Source organism: Leptopilina heterotoma, unplaced genomic scaffold (assembly GCF_015476425.1).
Source record: "Leptopilina heterotoma isolate Lh14 unplaced genomic scaffold, ASM1547642v1 Lhet_152, whole genome shotgun sequence".
In the NCBI taxonomy this organism is placed as follows: domain Eukaryota; kingdom Metazoa; phylum Arthropoda; class Insecta; order Hymenoptera; family Figitidae; genus Leptopilina; species Leptopilina heterotoma.
In genome coordinates, this window is record NW_025110868.1 from 730,980 (window position 1) to 752,417 (window position 21,438).

General features: G+C 24.0%; 2 protein-coding genes across 8 annotated transcripts in view; one reads left to right on the forward strand and one right to left on the reverse strand.

The window, feature by feature from the left end:
- LOC122498555 (diacylglycerol kinase theta) overlaps positions 1–14,355 on the forward strand; it is a 71,890-nt gene extending 57,535 nt beyond the window's left edge. For 4 of the 7 annotated variants that reach the window (XM_043606337.1, XM_043606333.1, XM_043606335.1 and 1 more), the window contains 4 exons: positions 116–404; positions 5,731–5,887; positions 6,336–6,443; positions 12,343–14,355. In XM_043606337.1, the coding sequence (XP_043462272.1) occupies positions 116–404; positions 5,731–5,887; positions 6,336–6,443; positions 12,343–12,456 (668 nt within the window). In that variant the 3' untranslated portion in view covers positions 12,457–14,355. Of the gene's footprint in view, positions 1–115; positions 405–5,730; positions 5,888–6,335; positions 6,444–8,949; positions 9,618–12,342 lie in introns of those variants that run through there. The other 3 variants (XM_043606334.1, XM_043606336.1, XM_043606339.1) reach the window with 3 other exon arrangements.
- Positions 14,356–16,576: 2,221 nt separating this feature from the next.
- LOC122498585 (flavin-containing monooxygenase FMO GS-OX-like 2) lies at positions 16,577–19,710 on the reverse strand. Its single transcript, XM_043606385.1, has 7 exons — positions 19,550–19,710; positions 19,053–19,278; positions 18,709–18,853; positions 18,094–18,405; positions 17,765–17,915; positions 17,189–17,463; positions 16,577–16,875 (listed from the first exon to the last, which is right to left on the reverse strand). Exons 2-7 carry the CDS (start codon positions 19,259–19,261, stop codon positions 16,663–16,665), a joined length of 1,305 nt encoding a protein of 434 aa, XP_043462320.1. The 5' UTR covers positions 19,262–19,278; positions 19,550–19,710; the 3' UTR covers positions 16,577–16,662.
- Between the last annotated feature and the right edge of the window lie 1,728 nt (positions 19,711–21,438).

The window sequence follows — 21,438 nt, forward strand, 5'->3', positions numbered from 1 at the left end:
TTTAGATAGATGTAAATAAAAAATAGACGTAAATGGTTTTTTAAACAAAAATATTATAATTATTAAAAAAACAGTAATTAGAAATTTGTAATCTACATTTCACTTTATAAATTAGTCGCAGGTTCGACAAGTGAAGACAATTCGCAAATTCTCGTGATGAATAATTACTTTGGAATTGGTATCGACGCTGATCTTTGCTTAGATTTTCATAATGCGAGGGAGGAAAATCCAAATAAATTCAACAGTCGTTTACACAATAAGAGTGTGTACGTGAAAATGGGCTTGAGAAAAATGGTCGGCCGCAAGCCGTGCAAAGATCTTCACAAGGAAATTCGTTTAGAGGTCGATGGAAAATTGGTGGAATTGCCGCAAGTTGAGGGGATTATAATTCTTAATATTTTAAGGTGACACTTTTTTCTTCAATATCTATTTAGCCCAATATTTGAGAGAGTGAAAATTTTAATTTAAGGGCTTTTAAAAAATTATGACGTCACAGTTTTACACACGGTTTGCAAAAACTGTGACGTCATAAAAGTTTAAATGCTTTTTATAAGAATTAGAAAAATATTTAAATTTTTTCGAGGAATTTCATTGACATTTACTAAAAATAATTGAAATTTTTGAAAAACAATTGAATTACTAGAAAAAATTTTATTATTTAAAAATAATTGAAAATAATTGAAGATTTTTGAAGATTTTTATTAAAATTTTGGACAAAAATTGAAATTCAATTAAAATTGTTGTATTGAAAATAATTCAATTCTACACTGAAAAAAAAATTCGGCAGAATGTGCTTTTTACTCAGGCAATTTTTGCCTAAGAACAAAAGCAATACACGAAAGCAATTGTTTCTTTTAAAAAAGGCAATTTTTGCCTTTTAAAAAGGTAAAAATTGCCTTCACGCTATATTGCTTTTAATATTTAATTATTATCTAAAATTGTAACTGAAATTAATTTTTAAATAAATTTTTATTAGAATTCAATTATTTAAATACAAAAATAAATAATTTATTGAATTATTGAATGTTTCTTAAAATTTAATTCTCATAAAGAATTTTACTAACAAATTTTTAATTTGATGACGAATTTTAATAAAATTTTTAAGAATACATAATTACATTTTTCTAAGAATTCGATTAAAATTGTATTAAAAATAATTGAAATTCTTTGATCATTTTTATTATTTATGAAAATAATTGAATTCCTAGAAAGAATTTTATTATGCACGAAAATAATTCCTGTGAACTGTTTATTATTTTATGAAAATAATTAGATTCTTTTAGAAAAATTTTATTAAAATAGTACATACTGAAAAACATTGAAATAAGGAAAATTTTTGAAAATAATTGAAATTTTGCCAAGAATTTTATTAAAAATTTTTTAAAATAATAGATTTTCAGAGAAGAATTTTATTATTTATAAGGATAATTGAAATTTTGACGAGAATTTAAAAAAATTTTTGAATATAATTGAATTTCTGCAATCATTTTGTAATTTATCTAAAATTCCTCAAATTATATCGTACAATTTACAAACTTTTCGCCCTTTTTTAATCAAATTACGAACTTAACGGACCTTTTTTAAAAAAACCTGACTTTTACGGACTTTACGGGATTTAGTTTGAGCCCTAAATTATGTATTTAAAAAATAAATTGATTTATTTTACGAAACGAATTTTTTCAATGCCATTATTTCTGCATTTCTTTTGATCTTTCAGAATTTTAAGTGGTCAATTTTTTTCTATTTGATTATATGTATGTCTGTGGTTCCTATTATTTCTCAAAATAAAATTGCAAATTAGAAAGGCAATATTAATTATTAGTATTAATTTTTTACTAAAAATTTGTAAAACTAATTATGAGCATTAAAAATATTGTTCAAGAGTATTTCAAGTCATGATGAAAAAAATTCCCTGACTTTCGAAAAAATTCCCTGACATTTCCCGGTTTTCCAGGTTTTCCAGGTGTTGTAGACACCCTGTCAAATTTACAGATTCCTATACCGACATTTACCCACATGTTCTAGTCCAGACTCAAACCACAAGGTGATCTTGAATAATTTCCTGGACCAGTTCTATTTACAGATTCCTATACCGACATTTACCCACATTTTCTAGTCCAGACTCAAACCACAGGGTAATCTTGAATATTTTCCTGTGTCAGACATATTTACAGTTTCCTATACCGACATTTACCCACATTTTCTAGTCCAGACTCAAACCACAAGGTGATCTTGAATAATATTCTCGACCAGTTCTGTTTACAGTTTCCTATACCGACATTTACCCACATTTTCTAGTCCAGACTCAAACCACAAGGTGATCTTGAATATTTTCATGTGTCAGATATATTTACAGATTCCTATATAGACATTTACCCACATTTTCTAGTCCAGACTCAAACCACAGGGTGATCTTGAATATTTTCATGTGTCAGATATATTTACAGATTCCTATATAGACATTTACCCACATTTTCTAGTCCAGACTCAAACCACAGGGTGATCTTGAATAATTTTCTCGAACAGTTCTGTTTACAGTTTCCTATACCGACATTTACCCACATTTTCTAGTCCAGACTCAAACCACAAGGTGATCTTGAATATTGTCCTGTGTCAGATATATTTACAGATTCCTATACCGACATTTACCCACATTTTCTAGTCCAGACTCAAACCACAGGGTAATCTTGAATATTTTCCTGTGTCAGACATATTTACAGATTCCTATACCGACATTTACCCACATTTTCTAGTCCACACTCAAACCACACGGTGATCTTGAATAATTTTCTTGACCAGTTCTGTTTACACTTTCCTATACCGACATTTACCCACATTTTCTAGTCCAGACTTAAACCACAGGGTAATCTTGAATATTTTTCTGGACCATGTTCTATTTACAGTTTCCTATACCGACATTTACCCACATTTTCTAGTCCAGACTCAAACCACACGGTGATCTTGAATAATTTTCTCGACCAGTTCTGTTTACACTTTCCTATACCAACATTTACCCACATTTTCTAGTCCAGACTCAAACCACAGGATAATCTTGAATAATTTTCTGGACCAGTTCTATTTACAGATTGCTATACCGACATTTACCCACATTTTCTAGTCCAGACTCAAACCACAGGTTAATCTTGAATAATTTTCTCGACCAGTTCTATTTACAGTTTCCTTTACCGACATTTACCTACATTTTCTAGTCCAGACTCAAACCACAGGGTGATCTTGAATAATTTCCTGGACCAGTTCTATTTACAGATTCCTATACCAACATTTACCCACATTTTCTAGTCCAGAATCAAACCACAAGGTGATCTTGAATATTTTCCTGTGTCAGATATATTTACAGATTCCTATACCGACATTTACCCAGATTTTCTAGTCCAGACTCAAACCACAAGGTGATCTTGAATATTTTCATGTGTCAGATATATTTACAGATTCCTATATAGACATTTACCCACATTTTCTAGTCCAGACTCAAACCACAAGGTGATCTTGAATATTGTCCTGTGTCAGATATATTTACAGATTCCTATACCGACATTTACCCACATTTTCTAGTCCAGACTCAAACCACAAGGTGATCTTGAATAATTTTTTCGACCAGTTCTATTTACAGTTTCCTATACCGACATTTACCCACATTTTCTAGTCCATACTCAAACCACAAGGTGATCTTGAATATTGTCCTGTGTCAGATATATTTACAGATTCCTATACCGACATTTACCCACATTTTCTAGTCCAGACTCAAACCACAGGGTCATCTTGAATTATTTTCTAGACCAGTTCTATTTACAGATTCCTATACCGACATTTACCCACATTTTCTAGTCCAGACTCAAACCACAAGGTGATCTTGAATATTTTCCTCTGTCAGACATATTTACAGATTCCTATACCGACATTTACCCCCATTTTCTAGTCCAGACTCAAACCACAGGGTAATCTTGAATAATTTTCTCGACCAGTTCTATTTACAGTTTCCTATACCGACATTTACCCCTATTTTCTAGTCCAGACTCAAACCACAAGGTGATCTTGAATAATTTTCTCGACCAGTTCTATTTACAGTTTCCTATACCGACATTTACCCACATTTTCTAGTCCAGACTCAAACCACAGGGTAATCTTGAATAATTTTCTCGACCAGTTCTATTTACAGATTCCTATACCGACATTTACCCACATTTTCTAGTCCAGACTCAAACCACAGGAATTCCTACAAAAGAATTTTTATTTTTAAAAATAATTAAATGTCCTAAAAGAATTTTATTAAAATTTAAAAAAATGAATTACTTTTTATAATTTTGATTTGTGAATCATATTTTTTGTTTATCACATTTTCAGTTTCTTTTGGAAAAAAATTTGTGTAGTTTCTGTTTTTTAATCACAATTTCTAACGAAGTTATAATTTTGTTTTAGAAATTAATAAAAAAAAATTGCATACCTAATTTATTCTTTTTTTTAAAAAAGAAATAATGATTTGGACCTCAATTGCAATTTTTTAACAAACCTTCTAATTTTTTTAGTAATAAATAAAAAAATTTACATAATTTCTATTTATTCATCAAAATTTTTTAACACAATCTCAAGTATATTTTTTTCAAAAAGAGTTAAAAATTTTTTATAATTTCTTTTTTTTTTATTGAGAATAAAATTGAGAATTTTAAAAGAGTTTTATAACAAAGTGAGAAAAAATTTTCAGAATTTTCATTTGTCAATTAAATTGTTTTTGCAGCAAACTTTCTTCTTTATTTTTAATAAAAACTGAATTATTTAAAAAAAAAATTGTTATTGAGAAAGAAAAATTATACAAATTATTTTCCTTTTTTCTTTAAAAGAAAATATAATCTTTGTAGTTATGTAAAAATAATAATTGACCAACGAAGATAATTGCAAATGTTTCTTTTTTATGAAAAAAATAAAACTTTTATTAAAAAAATTTTGTCTGACAATTCGAAATTAGGCTTTTTTTTATTTATTTCTAAAACAATTTGAATATTATTTAGTTTTTATTTTTTTTTTTATAAAATAATTGGATTTTTTTGAAAAATTTTGTTAAAAATAAAAAAAATTGAATTGTTTCGAAGGATTTGTTAAAATTTTAGAAAATAATTGAATTTTTTTGAAAAAATTGATTAAAAATTAAATAGAAATTGAATTCTTTCATAAAATTTTATTCAAAAAACAGTATTTGACAAAAATTAAGGTCCTAAAAACATACCAATTATAAAATTTTATTAAAATTGAATAAAAAATAAATTAATTGTTTCGAAGGATTTATTAAAGTTTTAGAAAACAATTGAATTTTTTCGAAAAATATTATTAAAAATTAAAAAAAAGAAATTGAATTCTTTCATAAAATTTTATTAAACTTGTGTTACAAATAATTGAATTGTTTTGAAGGATTTATTTAAAATTTTAGAAAATAATTGAATTTTTTCGAAACATATTATTAAAAATTAAAAAGAAAAAGAAATTGAATTCTTTCGTGAAATTTTCATAAAATTTTGTCGAAAATAATCGAATTTTTGCACAAAATTCTATTGGTTATAAAAATAATAAAAATTCTTCCGAAGAATGTTATTAATTTATGAAAATAATTGAATTCTTGCGAAGAATTAAATTATGTAATTAATGAATTACATAATTAATCAAAAAAAAAGAATGAATGAATCAACTGAGAAATAAAAAATATTCACCAAAAATTAATAGTTGGGGCTCCGGTGCGAATCCTTGGGGACCCGATAAGGAGGATCAGTTCAACAAGCCAAATCACTGGGACGGAATGCTGGAGGTTGTTGGCGTCACGGGAGTTGTTCATTTAGGTCAAATTCAATCTGGCCTTCGCACTGCAATGAGGATAGCTCAAGTATGTTTTTATTTTTCTACTTTCTTTCAATTTTTTTCTTCATTTTCGCGGTTTGTCATTATACTGACGATCCAATGGTTTAGTAAGTTTTTCATCCACTAAATACTAAAAGAAATTTTCAACTTTTTTTTTTTTTTTATTTGACAAACGAATCAAAAATGTTACTTCGCAACTTTTTTCATTCGTTTTTTGTCTGAATTTGTTATTCTTAGAAAAACTGTGACTTTGTATTTTTTTCCTGTTTTTATTATTTTTTTCACTTATTTTCTAATTTTGTTTATCTATTTTCTATTTTTTCACTCCTTCTTTATATTTAGTAAAAATCGATCGACATCTCGTGTTAAAAAATCAAGTGATTTTTTAACAAAAAAAAAATCTTAGAGAAAATATAATCATAAATTAAAAAAATTTCTGAGAATTATTAATTGAAATTTAAAAAAAAATACAGGGTGGCCACATAAAGATCCATTTGCATACGGACACTCCAGTTCAAGTGGACGGTGAACCATGGGTCCAGAGTCCTGGAGACGTTGTCGTCCTGAAATCTGCATTAAAGGTAATTGAAAAAATTTACAATTTTCGAACCCCATATATTCCACAGAAATGCAAAATTGCCCGGACCTGACAATGTTCTCCGTTCCTCTATTCTCTGCATATGTATTTTTTTGAATCTCCTGGTATCTTTGCACCATTTCTCTCTCTCTCTTTCTCTTTCTTTCCTTTTTTTGTCGAATTTACTCTCCATCATTTCACACCTGTGACCGAATCGCAACCTATTGTCAACCGGCCGTTTCTGTAATATTGTGTGTCGAATAATGGGGTCATTGTCTGTGTGGCACGTTCAAATTTTTTTTCCAAAGAAGCATCAATGTTTATTGTAGAATGTAGTTTCTTTTTTTTAATAACATTTCAAAAGAAAAAGGTCAAACTATTGTATTTGGAAAAAATTGTTCGACGACTAATTTTCAAAAGTTATATTTTGCAGGAATAATTTTAAACGTTTCAAGAGTACGTAATGAGAAGAATTTTTATATTTCTAAATTAAATTATTGAAAAGTTAAATAATTTTTTTATAGGAAACTTATTCTCTATTTTTCTACAGAAATTGAAATTTCAAATAATTGGAATAAAAAAACTTTTTGAAATTTAATTATTTCTAAAAACAACAACTGCAATTCCTGCAAAATTCAATTATTTTTTGGAATTTTTGAAAACTTTTTTTTATTCAAGACTATTATTATTACTAAAAATAATTTAATTTCAATAGGTTTTTTCATCGAAAGCATTTTGAAATTTTAATTCCCGTTGGATAAATAAATAACAAGAAGTTTTCAAATATTTATTAAACAAAAATTAATTAAATTTGAACAAATTTTATTTAGAAATTATGAAAAAATGAGTTTTTTAAAAAATTCTAATTAAAATATTTTTAAAATAATTGAATTCCCAAAAATAATTTTAAAAAATTGAAAAAGTGGAAAATTTTCTCAAATTTTATTGAAATTAATTTTATATTTCAATGATTTTTATTTTAGCACTTTAAAAAATTATTATTAAATCTCCTATTGTATTCTTTAGAATTGTATTTAAAAATTTTTGATAATATGTACTTGAATTTTACCAAAATTATTCTATTTAAATAATTCAATTCTCGTACAACTTTTTCGTAAAAATTGATTTTTGAAAAACAAATTCAAATTCAAATTTTGAAAAACAATTGAATATTAGAAGCTTTATAACAGAAATTTTAAGAAATAATTGAATTTCAAGATAAATTTTTTATTTTTCATTAAAAATTATTAATGTTTTGAATAATTTCATTAAAAAATTCTAAAAAATAATTTTATTTTGTAAAAATTGCTAGTTTTATTGTTAGAAATATGTAATTACATTTCAAAAGGTTTTACATTGAGAAATTATTTGAAATTTCAATTAAAAGAAATAAAAATAAGTTTTTAAATATTTTTTTAACAAAAAATATTGAATTTTTGAATAATTTAATGTAAGAAATTCAAAGAAAAATGAGTTTTTTGAAAAATTGAATTCTCGAATATAATTTAAAAAATTGAAGCAATTTTGTAAAATTTCATTGAAATAAATTTTATATTTTAAAGAATTTAATTTTATTACTTTTTGAAAATTGTTTTGAAATATAATCGTACCTATTTTTTTGAAGAGTTATATTCGGAAAAATTATATTTTTTAAAAGATAATAAATTTTTATTATTAAATTTCAAAAAATAGAAATTATACAATTTTTTTTTCCATAAGTAACTAAAAATTTGGTAAAGAAAAAATATATGATTGACAACTCAAAATTATAAAAAGGTTTAAATTGTTTAAAGTTTTCATAAAATTCTTCTGAGAAATTCAATTAATTGCAAAAATTGTAATAAAATTTCTTGAAAAAATTCAATTATTTTTTCATAAATAATAAGATTCTTTGCAGGGATTCAATTATTTTTAGAAAATTGTAATGAAATTTTTCAAAAGAATTTAATTATTTTTATAACTAATAAAACTCTTCGATAAAATAAAATTTCTATTGTAAGTGTAATAAAAATATAAAATTCATCAAAAGTATTCAATATTTCAATAATTTTAGATTCAAATTTACAAGTATTAACTAATTATCTAATTATTACTTTAAAAATTTTTGATAATATTCTTTAAGAATTGAATTATTCATTTTTATTTATTTTAAAAATTTTATTTATTTTTATTTTTTCATTTGATAAAATTCTTTAAAAATTCTCAATTTTATGTATTTTTAATTAAAGATTGTGATTGACGAATCGAAAAACTAGCAAAGTTTACGATAAATGTAAATTTTTTCTGTAAAATTCATTTAATTTCGTGATCTACTGATATACCTTTAAAATAATTTTTGAAAAGTATAATTTTTGAAAATTAGTCGACGACAATTTATTCGACAAAATAAAATACATTGACCGCAAAAAATGTTCGCTCTGCGCGAAAGCAAAATTGATGTCCGTTCAGCGCATGCAATCCTCCCCAAATCGCACTCTACTAATGTCTCCTTGTTCCTTTGTTCACTTCAGGCAACCATGTTGAAGAAAAATAAGATCAAGCGTCGGAATACAGAACCGTCGATTCTACCTGCTAATGGGGAGGGGGGCAAGAGCACGGACGAGTAAATCAACAGTTTCTGCAGCTTGCAACTAGTCTAATTAGAGAAAATTTATTTATTTGAAAAAAGAAAGAAAAAAAGTAAACGAAACAAGTTTTGTTTCCTTAAAGAGGTACGCGATCTTTGCCTAGACTCCTCGACGCTTGAACGTTGTTTCTTTCTTCTTTTTTTTTATTGTTATTTATTTATTTATTTATTTTTTTTTTGAAAAATCAAGTGGCCTGAGGAATTTCGGAATGATTCGTACTAATTTTAAGGTTTAAATAAAAAATGGACCTCTTCTCACGGGGTCCAATCCGGTCAAATCCTCAGCGCATGTCACACCTTTCTTCTCTGTTCTTTAATTCCCTTATTTCCCCCTTTTCATTAAACCTTCGGTCTCAAGTGCAATTTTATAAAGCTTCTTTGTTACATTTTTTCAACTGTAGCAAGTAGAATGGTCCAGTGTTTTTTTTTTTTTTAATTTTTTCCTTTAATGCTTCAATTCTTTTTTCTGAATTAAGACGCTTCTTTTTTAAGGCCTTGGATATATGACTTTTGTTTTACTATTTACGAAATTTGCAACTTTTTTGACTTCGCTTTGCAACAAAATAACTCTTTTTTGGCAATAAAATACAATTTCTCTCGATTTTCGTAGCAATTTTTAAAAAGAAACTGAATTTTTGAGTATTCAAAATTTCAAATAATTGAATTTTTAAAAAACTTTGAAAAATTATATCTAAAAAAAATAATTAATAATTAATTTAGAGGAAAATTCTCAGTAAAAAAATTTAGAATATTATTGAATTTATGTGAAGAATTATAGTAGAATTTTGAAGAATAATTTTAATTAAAAATTTTGAAGAATTTAGTTTTTAGAAAATTTGTAATTGAAATTATTAGGAAAATATTATTATTTTGAATTTAATTAAACTTTTCAGAATTTGAAATAAAAAATTCTGTAAAATTTAGATTTTTGGAAATTATTTATTTCAAATTTTGAAAATAATTATTTTCTAAGGAATTGTATTTCTAAATGATATATTTAATTGAAAAATTGGAAATTTCGTAAAATTTAGTGCAAAACGATTGAATTTTAGACGCAATATAAACAAACTTTCTGTTTTTTTTTTTTTTTTTTTTTTTTTTTTTTTTTTTTTTTTTTTTTTAATAATCTAGCATTTTTGAATAACTCTTTGGAAATTATAATGAAATAATAGATTTTGAGAAGAATTTTAATTAAAAATTTCTGAAAATAATGAAATATTTAACAAAAATTGCAGTAAAAATTTTAATTAAAAACTTCGAAGAATTTAGATTTTAGAAAATTTTTAATTTAAACTATAAGGAAAATTATTATTTTGAATTTAATTAAATTTCTAAACATGATGTATTTAATAGAAAAATTTCCAAATTTTCTAAATTTCGTGAAATTGGATTGAAAATAATTGAATTTTTTAAAAGTAATTCTAAGTGAACATTTTGTTTTTTTAATAATTTAATTTTCACAGAACTTTCTGCAAATTATTATAAATAATAATTGATTCAAAAAAGAATTTTAGTTAAAATTTTCAGAATGTAATGGAGTATTTAGAAAAATGCAGTAGAAATTTATAGAAATAATTGAAAATCTCAAAAAATTTTCAATTAGAATTTTTAATTCAAATCATTTTAAATTTAATTACTGAATACAATTTATTTAATTGAAGATTTTCCAAATTTTCGTAATTTCGTGAAATTCAATTGAAAATAATTGAATTTTAAACTTATTCTAAGTGAACATTCGTTTTTTTTAAATAATTGAATTTTCGAAGAACTTTCTGCAAATTATTATAAATAATAATTTATTTAAAGAAGAATTTTAGTTGAAAATTTTAGAAAATAATAAATAATTTGAAAAATTGAAATAGAAATTTAAAGAAATAATTCAATCTCGAAAAGATTTTTAAAATATTAAAAAATTAAAAAATTAAAATTATTATTCAAATTTAATATTCTGAAATTAAATTAATTTTTCAGTAATATATTTAATTGAAAGATTTCCAATTTTTCGAATTTTCTCTAAAACTGAGTTGAAAAGAATTAAATTTTAATCGTATTTTAATAAAACTGTTTTTTTTTTTGAATAATTAAATTTTAGAAGAACTTTCTGTGTAAATTATTAATTATTAAAATTTTTAAATAATAAATTTGGAAAATAATTTTAGGTCAAAAATTCTGGTAAATAATTAAATTTTTAAAGAATTAGAATTGTAATTTTAGAAAATAAGGAGAATTTTATTTGCTTCTTAATTCGACTCAATTCCTTTTTTCGAAAATTGAAAAAAATTTGCTACTTCTATATTAAATTGCTAAAAAATTGAAAATAATAAAGTTAAAGAATAATTTTAAATTTTTAAATTCTGAAGGCAAATAAAAATTAAATTTTAGAAAATGTGGCGAATTTTATTTGCTTTTTTAATTCTATTCAAGGCAATTTTGTGAGAAAATTGAGAAAAATTTTCTACTTCTTTATTAAATTATTAAAAACAATAATAAATTTAGAGAATAATTTTCAGTTGAAAATTCTGGAAAATAATTGATTTTTAGAAAATATGGCGAATTTTATTTGCTTCTGAATTCAATCCAAGGCTTTTTTTTAAAAAATTGAGAAAAATTTTCTACTTCTTTGGTAAATTATTAAACATTTAGAGAACAATTTTAAGTTTTAAAATTCTGGAAAATAATTGATTTTTAGAAAATAAGGCGAATTTTATTTGCTTTTTAATTCGATCCAAGGCCTCTTTTTTTGAAAATTGGGAAAAATTTTACACTTCTATTTAAGGAGAAAGTTGACTAACGTAACGAAGAGTAAAAAATAATTTTTCACACAAAAAGCTATTTCAAAATTATTTTGTATATAAATTTACTTTAAAAATATTTTTTTACTCTTTCAATCTTAATGTTATTCATTAATTTACTTAATAATTAACATTAATCTTATGCATTAATAATTTCTTTACATTTCTCCTTAAATTGTCGGAAATGAAAAAAAATATCTGGACCATTCTAATAGTGCATCCTTTATTCTACAATCTGTAGATTTCTAGTAATCTTTTGATCGTTTCTTTTTCTGCAATGTTGCCTCTCTCTATTTATATTGTAATAATTTTTCTCCAGTATATATATATGTATATTTATTAATTTTATTTATTAATTTTTTTTGTGATCATTTTCTGAGTTCTGGTGTTGCGAGCGAAATTTCAATTTTTTTTTTATATTTGTGAAAAAAGAAAGAAAAAAACAATCCTCTGTACGTTTTTCCCCTGATCCATTCCCTTCCTAGGCGACGATGCTGAAGAAGCGGAAGAGTAAAGTGAAGAGGCGGAATACAGAGACGGGAATGCAGTCATCACTTCAGCCAGCACCATCCAATGATCCCGATTCCGAAGTCTTCTGAATCACACACACACACACTCGCCATTCATCACCAAAAAAAAAGGATCATGTCATTAAAAAAAAAATACAAAGACAATTTTAGAAAAAAAAATGCGCTATATCGTTTTCTTCAACGCTCGCAAGAAATCTACGAACTCGTCGATGATTTTTAAAAAACAAAAGAAAAATCGGCCTCGCGCGCAAGTGTCGATTAAATAAATTTTTTGTCAACTTATTAATTTTTAAGTACTTACTTATTACAACGCAGCGATATTATAACTTATAAAATAAAAAAAAAACACACGAAAAGCCGAAGGAATTCAAACAAGACGAGAATTGAAATAATCGCCTTTTTTCGTTTCATTTGAATTCAAATAATATCATCTCGTTAGAATTGAAATAGATCAAAAAAAAAAATTCAATTGTGAATAGTTAAGCGAGCGATAAATCCGATCAAAAAAAAAAAAAATAACCAGACTCAGTATTGAGTTTACTTTTTTTCCCCAATTATTAATTTCCGTCTCTAGGTTTTTTATTATTAAAACTTCGAAGAAGAGAAGCGAACAAAGTAAACTGTAATGTATATTACGTTTCGTATGGTATTTTACCAATTTACAGGATTATCATGATACGATTTTGCGCGTATCAGGATGTAAAACCCAAGACAAAAAAAAAAAGAAAAAAAAAAGAAAATCGATTGTTATTAATACATTATTATATGAAATATTTATCATTAAATATATATTATTAATATATTAAAAACAAAAAATATTTACAATAATATTGTATTAGTATTTACGAATTTTTTTGTTATTCTTCGTTCATTCTTGCTTTTCGAAAAACGATCTGACTGCCGGGCAGTCTGGCGAATAAAAAAAAACCAGTCGCAGTCAGAATTTCCTAGGGAAAAAAAAGAAGAGAGAGAGGAGGGGGGTCGAGTCGCTGTTACCGAATTGTTTTTCCGGATTTCACAACGATTAATTAGGTGAGACACCTGGAAACTTCTTGGTTACGCGACACCCTCGTCGATGAATTTTTTTCAAAATTCATTTTTTTCGTATTACATTCCAACAAAGTGTGCGCGACGAGTATATGCCAACTCGTCGATAAAAAAAAGAAACCCTCGAGGTTGAAATATTTTGTAACACAAAAATTTGAAGAATGTACTTCGTACTCGACGATGAAAAGTTCCGGTGCCAAAAAAAATCAAGTTTGTGTAAATATATAATAAAATAGTTTAAAAAAAAAAAGGTCGAGTGTAATTTCAAACGATGGAAAAAAGGCAAAATATGTAAAAAGCGAGTCGAAAAAAAAAAAATTTCTTTTCGCGAAAAGAAAAATAATTTGTGTTACACAAAATTTTAAATTTCGAGAAAAATTGCCTTTGATATTGTAAAGATAGAAATCAAAGGAAAATGTGTCGACATACGGAAAATAGTTTGTGTTTCAAAGAAAAAAAAAAAAAAAATGCGCTTGTAGAACGCGCTCTCGCACTTAGACAACTAATTAAAAAAAAAATCCCGTAGACTCCCCGCTGGATGTCTTAAATATTATTCAAAGGTTAATATTTGAATCCTATTAATTACCGAATACAAGAAAAAAAAAAGGGGAGACCCTCATGTCCGGATGATTGAGTTTTGGCCTCCTCTTTTCTCGAACCTGCCACTTGTGTAAGGGGCTCAATCACTCGTGCTTTCAAAATCCGGTGACGTGGAGCACGAGTGGAACACTCGCGGCAGATTTGCGAAAATAAAACTAAAAGAATAATAATTTTCATTTCTCAAGAAACAATTTTTCCAATCTTCTCTTTCTCTACCCCCCTCTGTAATACTGTAATATTTTCTGTTGCATAAAGAATAGACGATTAATAAGCTATGAACAATCTACGTATAATAAAATGAATGTATGTGCTATAAAAAAATGGAACTTTTCTTATTTTTCCTCTCTCCGTTTCGCTTTAAAAATCTACGCAACAATTAAATTATTTTTTTTTAATCTTTTCATAGTCATTGTTAAACAATTTTTTTTAAATGAATCATTTCGAGAAATTTTAGTAAAATTTTTATTGAAAATAATTGAATTCCTGACAGGAATTTCAAGAAAAAAAAATCAAATTCTATCATAGACTTTGAAATCAATTTTTATTATAGACAATTCTACAAGAATTCAATTATTTAAATAAAAAAATAATTTATTGAATAATTGAATGTTTTCTTAAAATTAAATTCTTTCGATGAATTTTAATAAAAATTTTTAAATTACATTTTTCTGAGGAATTCAATAAAAATTCTATCAAATAATGTTTATTACAAATAATTGAAATTCTGCGATGAATTTTATTTTTTTGTGAAAATTAAATTGAATTCCTAAAAAGAATTTTATTATTTTTGAAAATAATTGAATTACTGTGAAAAAATTTACAAAACATTTGTAAATAATTGAATTCCTGTGAAATTTTTATTAGGTATTAAATGTTTATTAAATGTTTGCGTAGAATTTCATGAAAAAATTTTTTAATTAATTGAATTTATTTGGAAAATTTTATTAAAATAGCAGATTTGAAATTTGAATACAATTCTTCGCAATAATTTAATTATTTTCGTTAAATAATAAATAGCTTTGCAGAAAATCAATTATTTTCAAAATTCTTAATAAAAAATTCTTCGCAAGAATTCAATTATTTTCATAAATATCGAAACTTTCGCAGGAATTCAATTATTTTTAGGAATATTAAAAAAATTTCTCGATAAGATTCAATTATTTTTAAAATTTTAATAAATTTCTTCGAAAGAATTCAATTATTCTTGAGAATTTTGATAGAATTCTTTGTAAGTAAATTCTATTGAATACAATTTTAATTGAATTCCAAGAAAGGATTAAAAATTTTTTAAAAATAATCGAAATTTTGCAATTAATTCTATTATTTCTGAAAATTAAATTTTCGGTAAGAATTTTATAAAAATGATTTTTAAATAATTGAATTTTGGTGAAAAATTATATTATTTGTGAAAATAATTGAATTCTTGCAAAAAATTTTATTGCTTAAAATTAAAAATTAATTAAAATTTAAAATTAAAATTTAAAAAGTTAAAAAAAGAGAAATTGAAAAAAAATAAATTAAATTAAAAAAAAGAATTAAAATTAAAATTTTACATAATTTATGATAATAATTAGTCTTTCGAGGAATTTAATTAAAATTGCATTCGAAATAATTGAATTTTTATAAAGAATTTTAGTTAAGCTTATGAAAGTAATTAAATTCTTTTGTAAAATTTAATTAAAATTGTATAAAAAATAATTGAATTCTTATAAAGAATTCTTTCAAATTTTTGGAAAATATTTAAATTATTTTGAACAAATTTAATAAAATTATTGAAAATAATTGATTTTTTTTAAAGAATTTAATTGAAATTGTATTCAAAACAATTGAATTGTTACAAAAAATTTTATCAAAATTTATGAAAATAATTCAACTCTTTGAAGAAAATTTATTTAAATTAAAAATTTTAAATATTGATAATTATAATTGCATTGGAAATAATTTAATTTCTTTGAAGAATTTTATTATTTATAAAAATAATTAAATTCTTTTTTTAGAAATTTAATAACAAATTTTTAAAATAATGAAATTCTTTCATGGAATTTTACTTATTTTTATTTTATTTTACTTGTACAACAATTGTTGTACGGGAAATAATTGAATTTCTCCTAATTAAATTCTTTTCAGGAATTTTCTTAAAATTACACTTACAATAATAAAATTCTCTCAAATAAATTAATTGTATTATTTATGAAAATAATCGAATTCTTCCAAAGAATGACATAAATTTATTTTGTCAAGAATTTTATTAAAATTGTTGGAAATAATTTTGAAGAATTTTGAGAAGATTTTTTAAAGAATTTCTTAAAAATTTTTTTAAATAATGGAGTTTTATTTTATTAATTAAAATAATCTAATGAAATTGAATTTTGTTTATTTTTTTGGTTTTTTAGTTTATTAATAAAAAATTAAAATGGAGGTAAATATTCATTAAACTGAATAGTTATTAATAAACTTATATTTTTTCGTTAATCTAAAAATATTAATAATATATAATATATATATAAATAGATAATAAAGGAATAATATAATAAATATAATATATTAAAAATAATATTATTTATTAATTTAAAATCTTTTTAAAAAAGAGGAATAAAATTTTTTTTCTATTATTTTCTATGTACTATATTAACAGCCTTTACGACAACTTACAGTGAAATTTTCACTGTCGATAATACGATATTGATAATTTTTGTAAGTCATCAAATCTAATTCACGCATTTTATTGGAGTAATTGTAAATCTTTTTGATTACCGGTGGAAAACTTGGAACATGAACTGCAGCCGCTATTTCGTCATAATAATCCCATTGTCGGTCCACTAATTTATTTATATGTCGAATCTGTAAATTCGAAGAAATAAAATTTATTCATATAATTATTTTAAAAAAAGAAAACGAGTAACAATTTCACGAGCGCAAAAATGATTATTAATTTAAATTATTATTTCATTATTTTATCGTTCAATTATTGTTTTATAATAACTATTATATATTTTAATTATTATTAGTACCTAATAATTGTTTCTCGTCAATAAGTAAAATCAAATATATTTTTATTTTAGCAAGAAATTATTATTTTATAATAATTATTATTTAATTTAAAAAAAATAATAATAATTCCCTACAAATAATAAAATGAATCAATTTTTCTTACGGGAATTCCAGAATCGAGTAAAGATTGTTTTTCTCTTTCAAAGTCCTCTTTCATTTCTTCCGGTGTTGGTAATTTGACACGACCTTCTAAAATTCCCATGATATATTGAGCTTGAATGTGAAACATTGGAAACGGTACGACAATTGTCGGTAGTCCCATAAAAAATAAATTCTTCATTTTCATATGAATAAGATGTTTATAAATTGGTTCCACGTGATTATCCCTCGTGTGAATTTCCACTTTCTTCGACAAAAACGGGTAGGTAAATTCGTATCCTGAAAAATTTTGTTCATCTATTAATTTCAAATTCAAATATTTATAATCTACATTATAAATCTGTATTTATTTATTATAATTTATTGACGTTTAAATTTTTTCTGTTTAAATTCTATTTAAAAATAATATTTCAGTAAAAATTTGAATTTCGTATTGAATAATACGAAATTCTAGCCTAAATTTAATTTAAATTCAAAGCACTGAGAGAGTAGGTAGTAATTGAATTTTTAATTGTATTTTCATTTGAAAATTGAATTAATTAGTAAATTTTCGGAATATTTTCTTTTTCGCAATATTCACCTGTGCAGAATATAAAATCATCGATCTCAGCAAATGAGCCGTCGCGAAAGAAAAAAGTATTTCCGCAAATTGATTTAACGCCCGGCACTTGTTCGATGTTCTTTGGCAATGTTGCGTCCAACGGTTGAGGAAGATTGTGACTCAAATAAATCTGCGATTAAAACAAAATGGAAAATTAACAAAATTTAAAAATACATTTTCTTTAAAACGAAACAAAAAAATTTCCAAAAAATGAGATTAAAATTTTTGAAAATGATTTTTCTACTTTGTTTACTAATTATGATGATTCATTTTAATTTTAATTTATTAAATAATTTTTTAATATTTACTTTATCGCCATATTTCGAAATTTCGAGAGCGATGTCAATTCCAGACCAGGATGCACCCAGGATACAAACTTTACGTCCAGCGTAATTTTCCGGTTTTCGATATTGATGACTGTGAATTATTCCGCCATGAAAGTTTTCAATTCCTTGGATTTGTGGAAAATGTCCAACTGTGTAATGTCCATTGCATAAAATAACAACGTCAAATAATTTCGTCTTAACTAATTTTGTACGTAAATCCGTGAATGTCACCAACCAAATTGTTTCTCCAGTCGAAAGAATTTCAGGTTCCACGTGATTCACCAAAGTTTGAAGCTAGATGTTTTTGTGAAAAAAGAACATTTTTTACAACCAGACAAAATTATTCAAAACTTTAATAATTTCTTAGGAAAATAAAAAAAATAATATAATTTTTCAAAATATTATTATATTTTTACAACAAAACGAATTTTTCAAAATTTCAATTTAATAATCTTTTGATAGTTAATTATTTTAATAAATTAACATCATAACGCTTCTAATATTTAGTTATCAAAATTTTTAACTGAATTTCAATTTTAAATCAATTTTTATTAGAAAATAATTAAACGAATGAATGTTTGGAAATATTTTTTTTACCTTCATGTGAGGGTGTAAATTAAAATGTTTCGCATAATCGACGAGATATTGACGAATAACGCTGTGATGAACGAAAGATGGTAATCCTTCAGAATCCTTGAATGGAAAGTCAGGAATTTGCATAATTTCCTTTGGCAAATTTGTTCTGTAAATTAATAACAATTTCCAAAGGTAAAAATTAAATTTTCTAAAAAATGTTAATTTAATTACATAAATGAAATAAATTAATTAATGAAAAAGAAACAAAATAAATTAATTTATAAAATAAAAAAATAAATAATCCAAGTGGATAAATAAATGAAGTAAATAAATAAATTAATTAAAGTTTCTTTTCGATAAATTACCTGAGATTTTCGTACATACTGCTGTGAACTGGTAATTGATTTTCATCAAATTCTGTCTCATCAGTATAAACCCAAGTGCCACCGATTTCATCCGTTTGCTCAAAAAGACATACACTGTAAAATTCTGGTCTTGAAGTGACATGTCTTGCTACAATTAATCCAGCAACACCACCGCCGATAATTGCAATTCTAATTTTACTGATTGGCATTTTCTATTTTTCTTCAACTGAAAATAAAACAAAAAATTAATAGAAATAATTTTTTTAATTTTTCTAATTTTTAATCACTTTTTAATTTTATTTCCATTCTTTTATTTAAAAAAATTTCATTTATCATTTATTTTATTACAAATAAAAGGAATTTAATATTGCAAACAAAAAATTCTTTTGTCAAAAACTTAATTTTAGAAAAATAATTAATTTTTCTATTCGACTATTTTTTTTTTGTACGTAAAATTGAATTTAATTTTGAATTTTAAAATTTGCGATTTAACTTACAATTTAATTTACAATTTGCGATCTTGAAAAAATTGTGATCGTGAGAGAAAAACTGTGAGAAAAATTATAGTCATAAAATTAAAACACAATAATAAACAATTTCACAAAAAAGAAAAACTGAACTGCCTCGATCAGCGTAAGAAGAAAGACTAAACATTGATTTTGAAAGTCGAACAAACTTTATGGAGATACGGCGACCTGAGAGTTGTATAAAATTCTCCATCGCACAATCACTTCCGTTTTTCATTCATTCTGGTATTTTCCATCTCTTTTTTCCCTCACTTCGTTATGTGTAAACAAAATTATTGTAAACAGAAAAATAATTTCTTCCTTTTTGCCTTGCGAGAACTTTGAGAATTTTTGGAGAAAGTGATAGTTTTTGAAAACATCTTATAAATGATGAAATCGAGAGAAGATTTGAAGTAATTTCTTCTTGGTCCAGAATCGTTATTAATGCTCTCAGCAACCACGTCAATAAAATTATATCCCAAATTCCGTCTGTAAACAGAAACATTCATTCATTACAAAACTGATAAAAAAAAAATAAATCACATTAACACATTTCTTGAAAAATAATTTCTAAAGAAAAGAAAAACAGTTTCGAAATTATGAAACTTTGATTGTAAAAATTAAAGTTCAATTTTTTCGAAACAAAAATAATTTCAAAAATAATTATTTATTAATAATAATAATTTGATTATAAAAATTAAAATTTCATTTTTTCAAAAATTTCAAAGATAATTTACTTTTAGTAAATAAAAAAAGGACAATAAAAAAAACTATTCATAATAAAAATTCAGTAATCAAAATTAATTCACAAAATAATAAGAAAAAGACGAAATGTTAAAAAAAAATGAGACAAAAAATATTATCTGATTTTTAGAAGAATGCAAATAAAAAATTTTTTTTCGACTCTCTTGGAATACAAGTTATGGATTTTTTTTGTCCGATCCATTTCGAGAGTTAAAAGTTACGTCACGATTAGGTGTGCTGATGTAAAGTTAATTATTTGAAAATAATAGTGGTCTTGGCAAAATACAAGTTTAGAGTTAAAATATCAATTTTTTTTGTGCAGAAAAACCTGTCTTAGAATTTCAGAGGCAATTAAAAAAAAGCACATTGAACGCCTAAACATTGTAGATATTTTATTATTATTATTTTAATTTGAAATCGTTGCGAAAATTAAATCGATCAACTCCAATTTTTCTTTTATAATCACATAATTATGAGAAAATGATAATTTAAGTCACGAGACATTTCTGAATAATTTCACCTATTTCTTGATAAATTTTTCTTTTTTTATTTGTAAATAAAAATACTTTCACACTATTTCATTTTATGGTTTTTAATTTTTTAATATTTGATTTATTAAAATTTTGGAAGAATAATTCGGGGATTTTGAATTGTGTTATTTATTACAACAAGGCAAGCAGAAAATACTAATAATGCTAATTTATTAAATCTAATATACGAGTTATTAAAATATAGCAAAAGTAAACAATATATCTACGAAAACAAAGAATAAATAATTTTGAAAAGAGAAAAATAAACATAACTATAAAATGAAAAACAAGAATTCAAAAATTATGAATTTATGAAATAAATTTAATTTTAGTACAAATTAATATTTTCCTTTTTCAATTGCAGAAAATTTTTAAAAACTTATGTCAATATAATTTTGCTGAAATTGACATTTCGTTTAGTTCAGACATGTATAAATGTTTATTACATTAAAATATAAAATAATAAATGAGAAAGTGAAATATTAGCTAAATGGCGAATTTTGTTAGGCCAGTAGAAAAATACAAATAATTTCCAAGCATATTTGTCAATTGGCAGATTCTTCTATTTGCCTACGACAGATATATAAAAAAAAATTATTTCTTCCA

Coding starts and splice junctions, on each gene's coding strand:
- LOC122498585 (XM_043606385.1), bottom strand. CDS start 19,261: ATGCCAATCAGTAAAATTAGAATTGCAATTATCGGCGGTGGTGTTGCT. Junction 18,854..19,052: donor AGTATGTACGAAAATCTCAG/GTAATTTATCGA, acceptor ATTAATTTACAG/AACAAATTTGCCAAAGGAAA. Junction 17,464..17,764: donor TGATTTTATATTCTGCACAG/GTGAATATTGCG, acceptor AAAATTTTTCAG/GATACGAATTTACCTACCCG.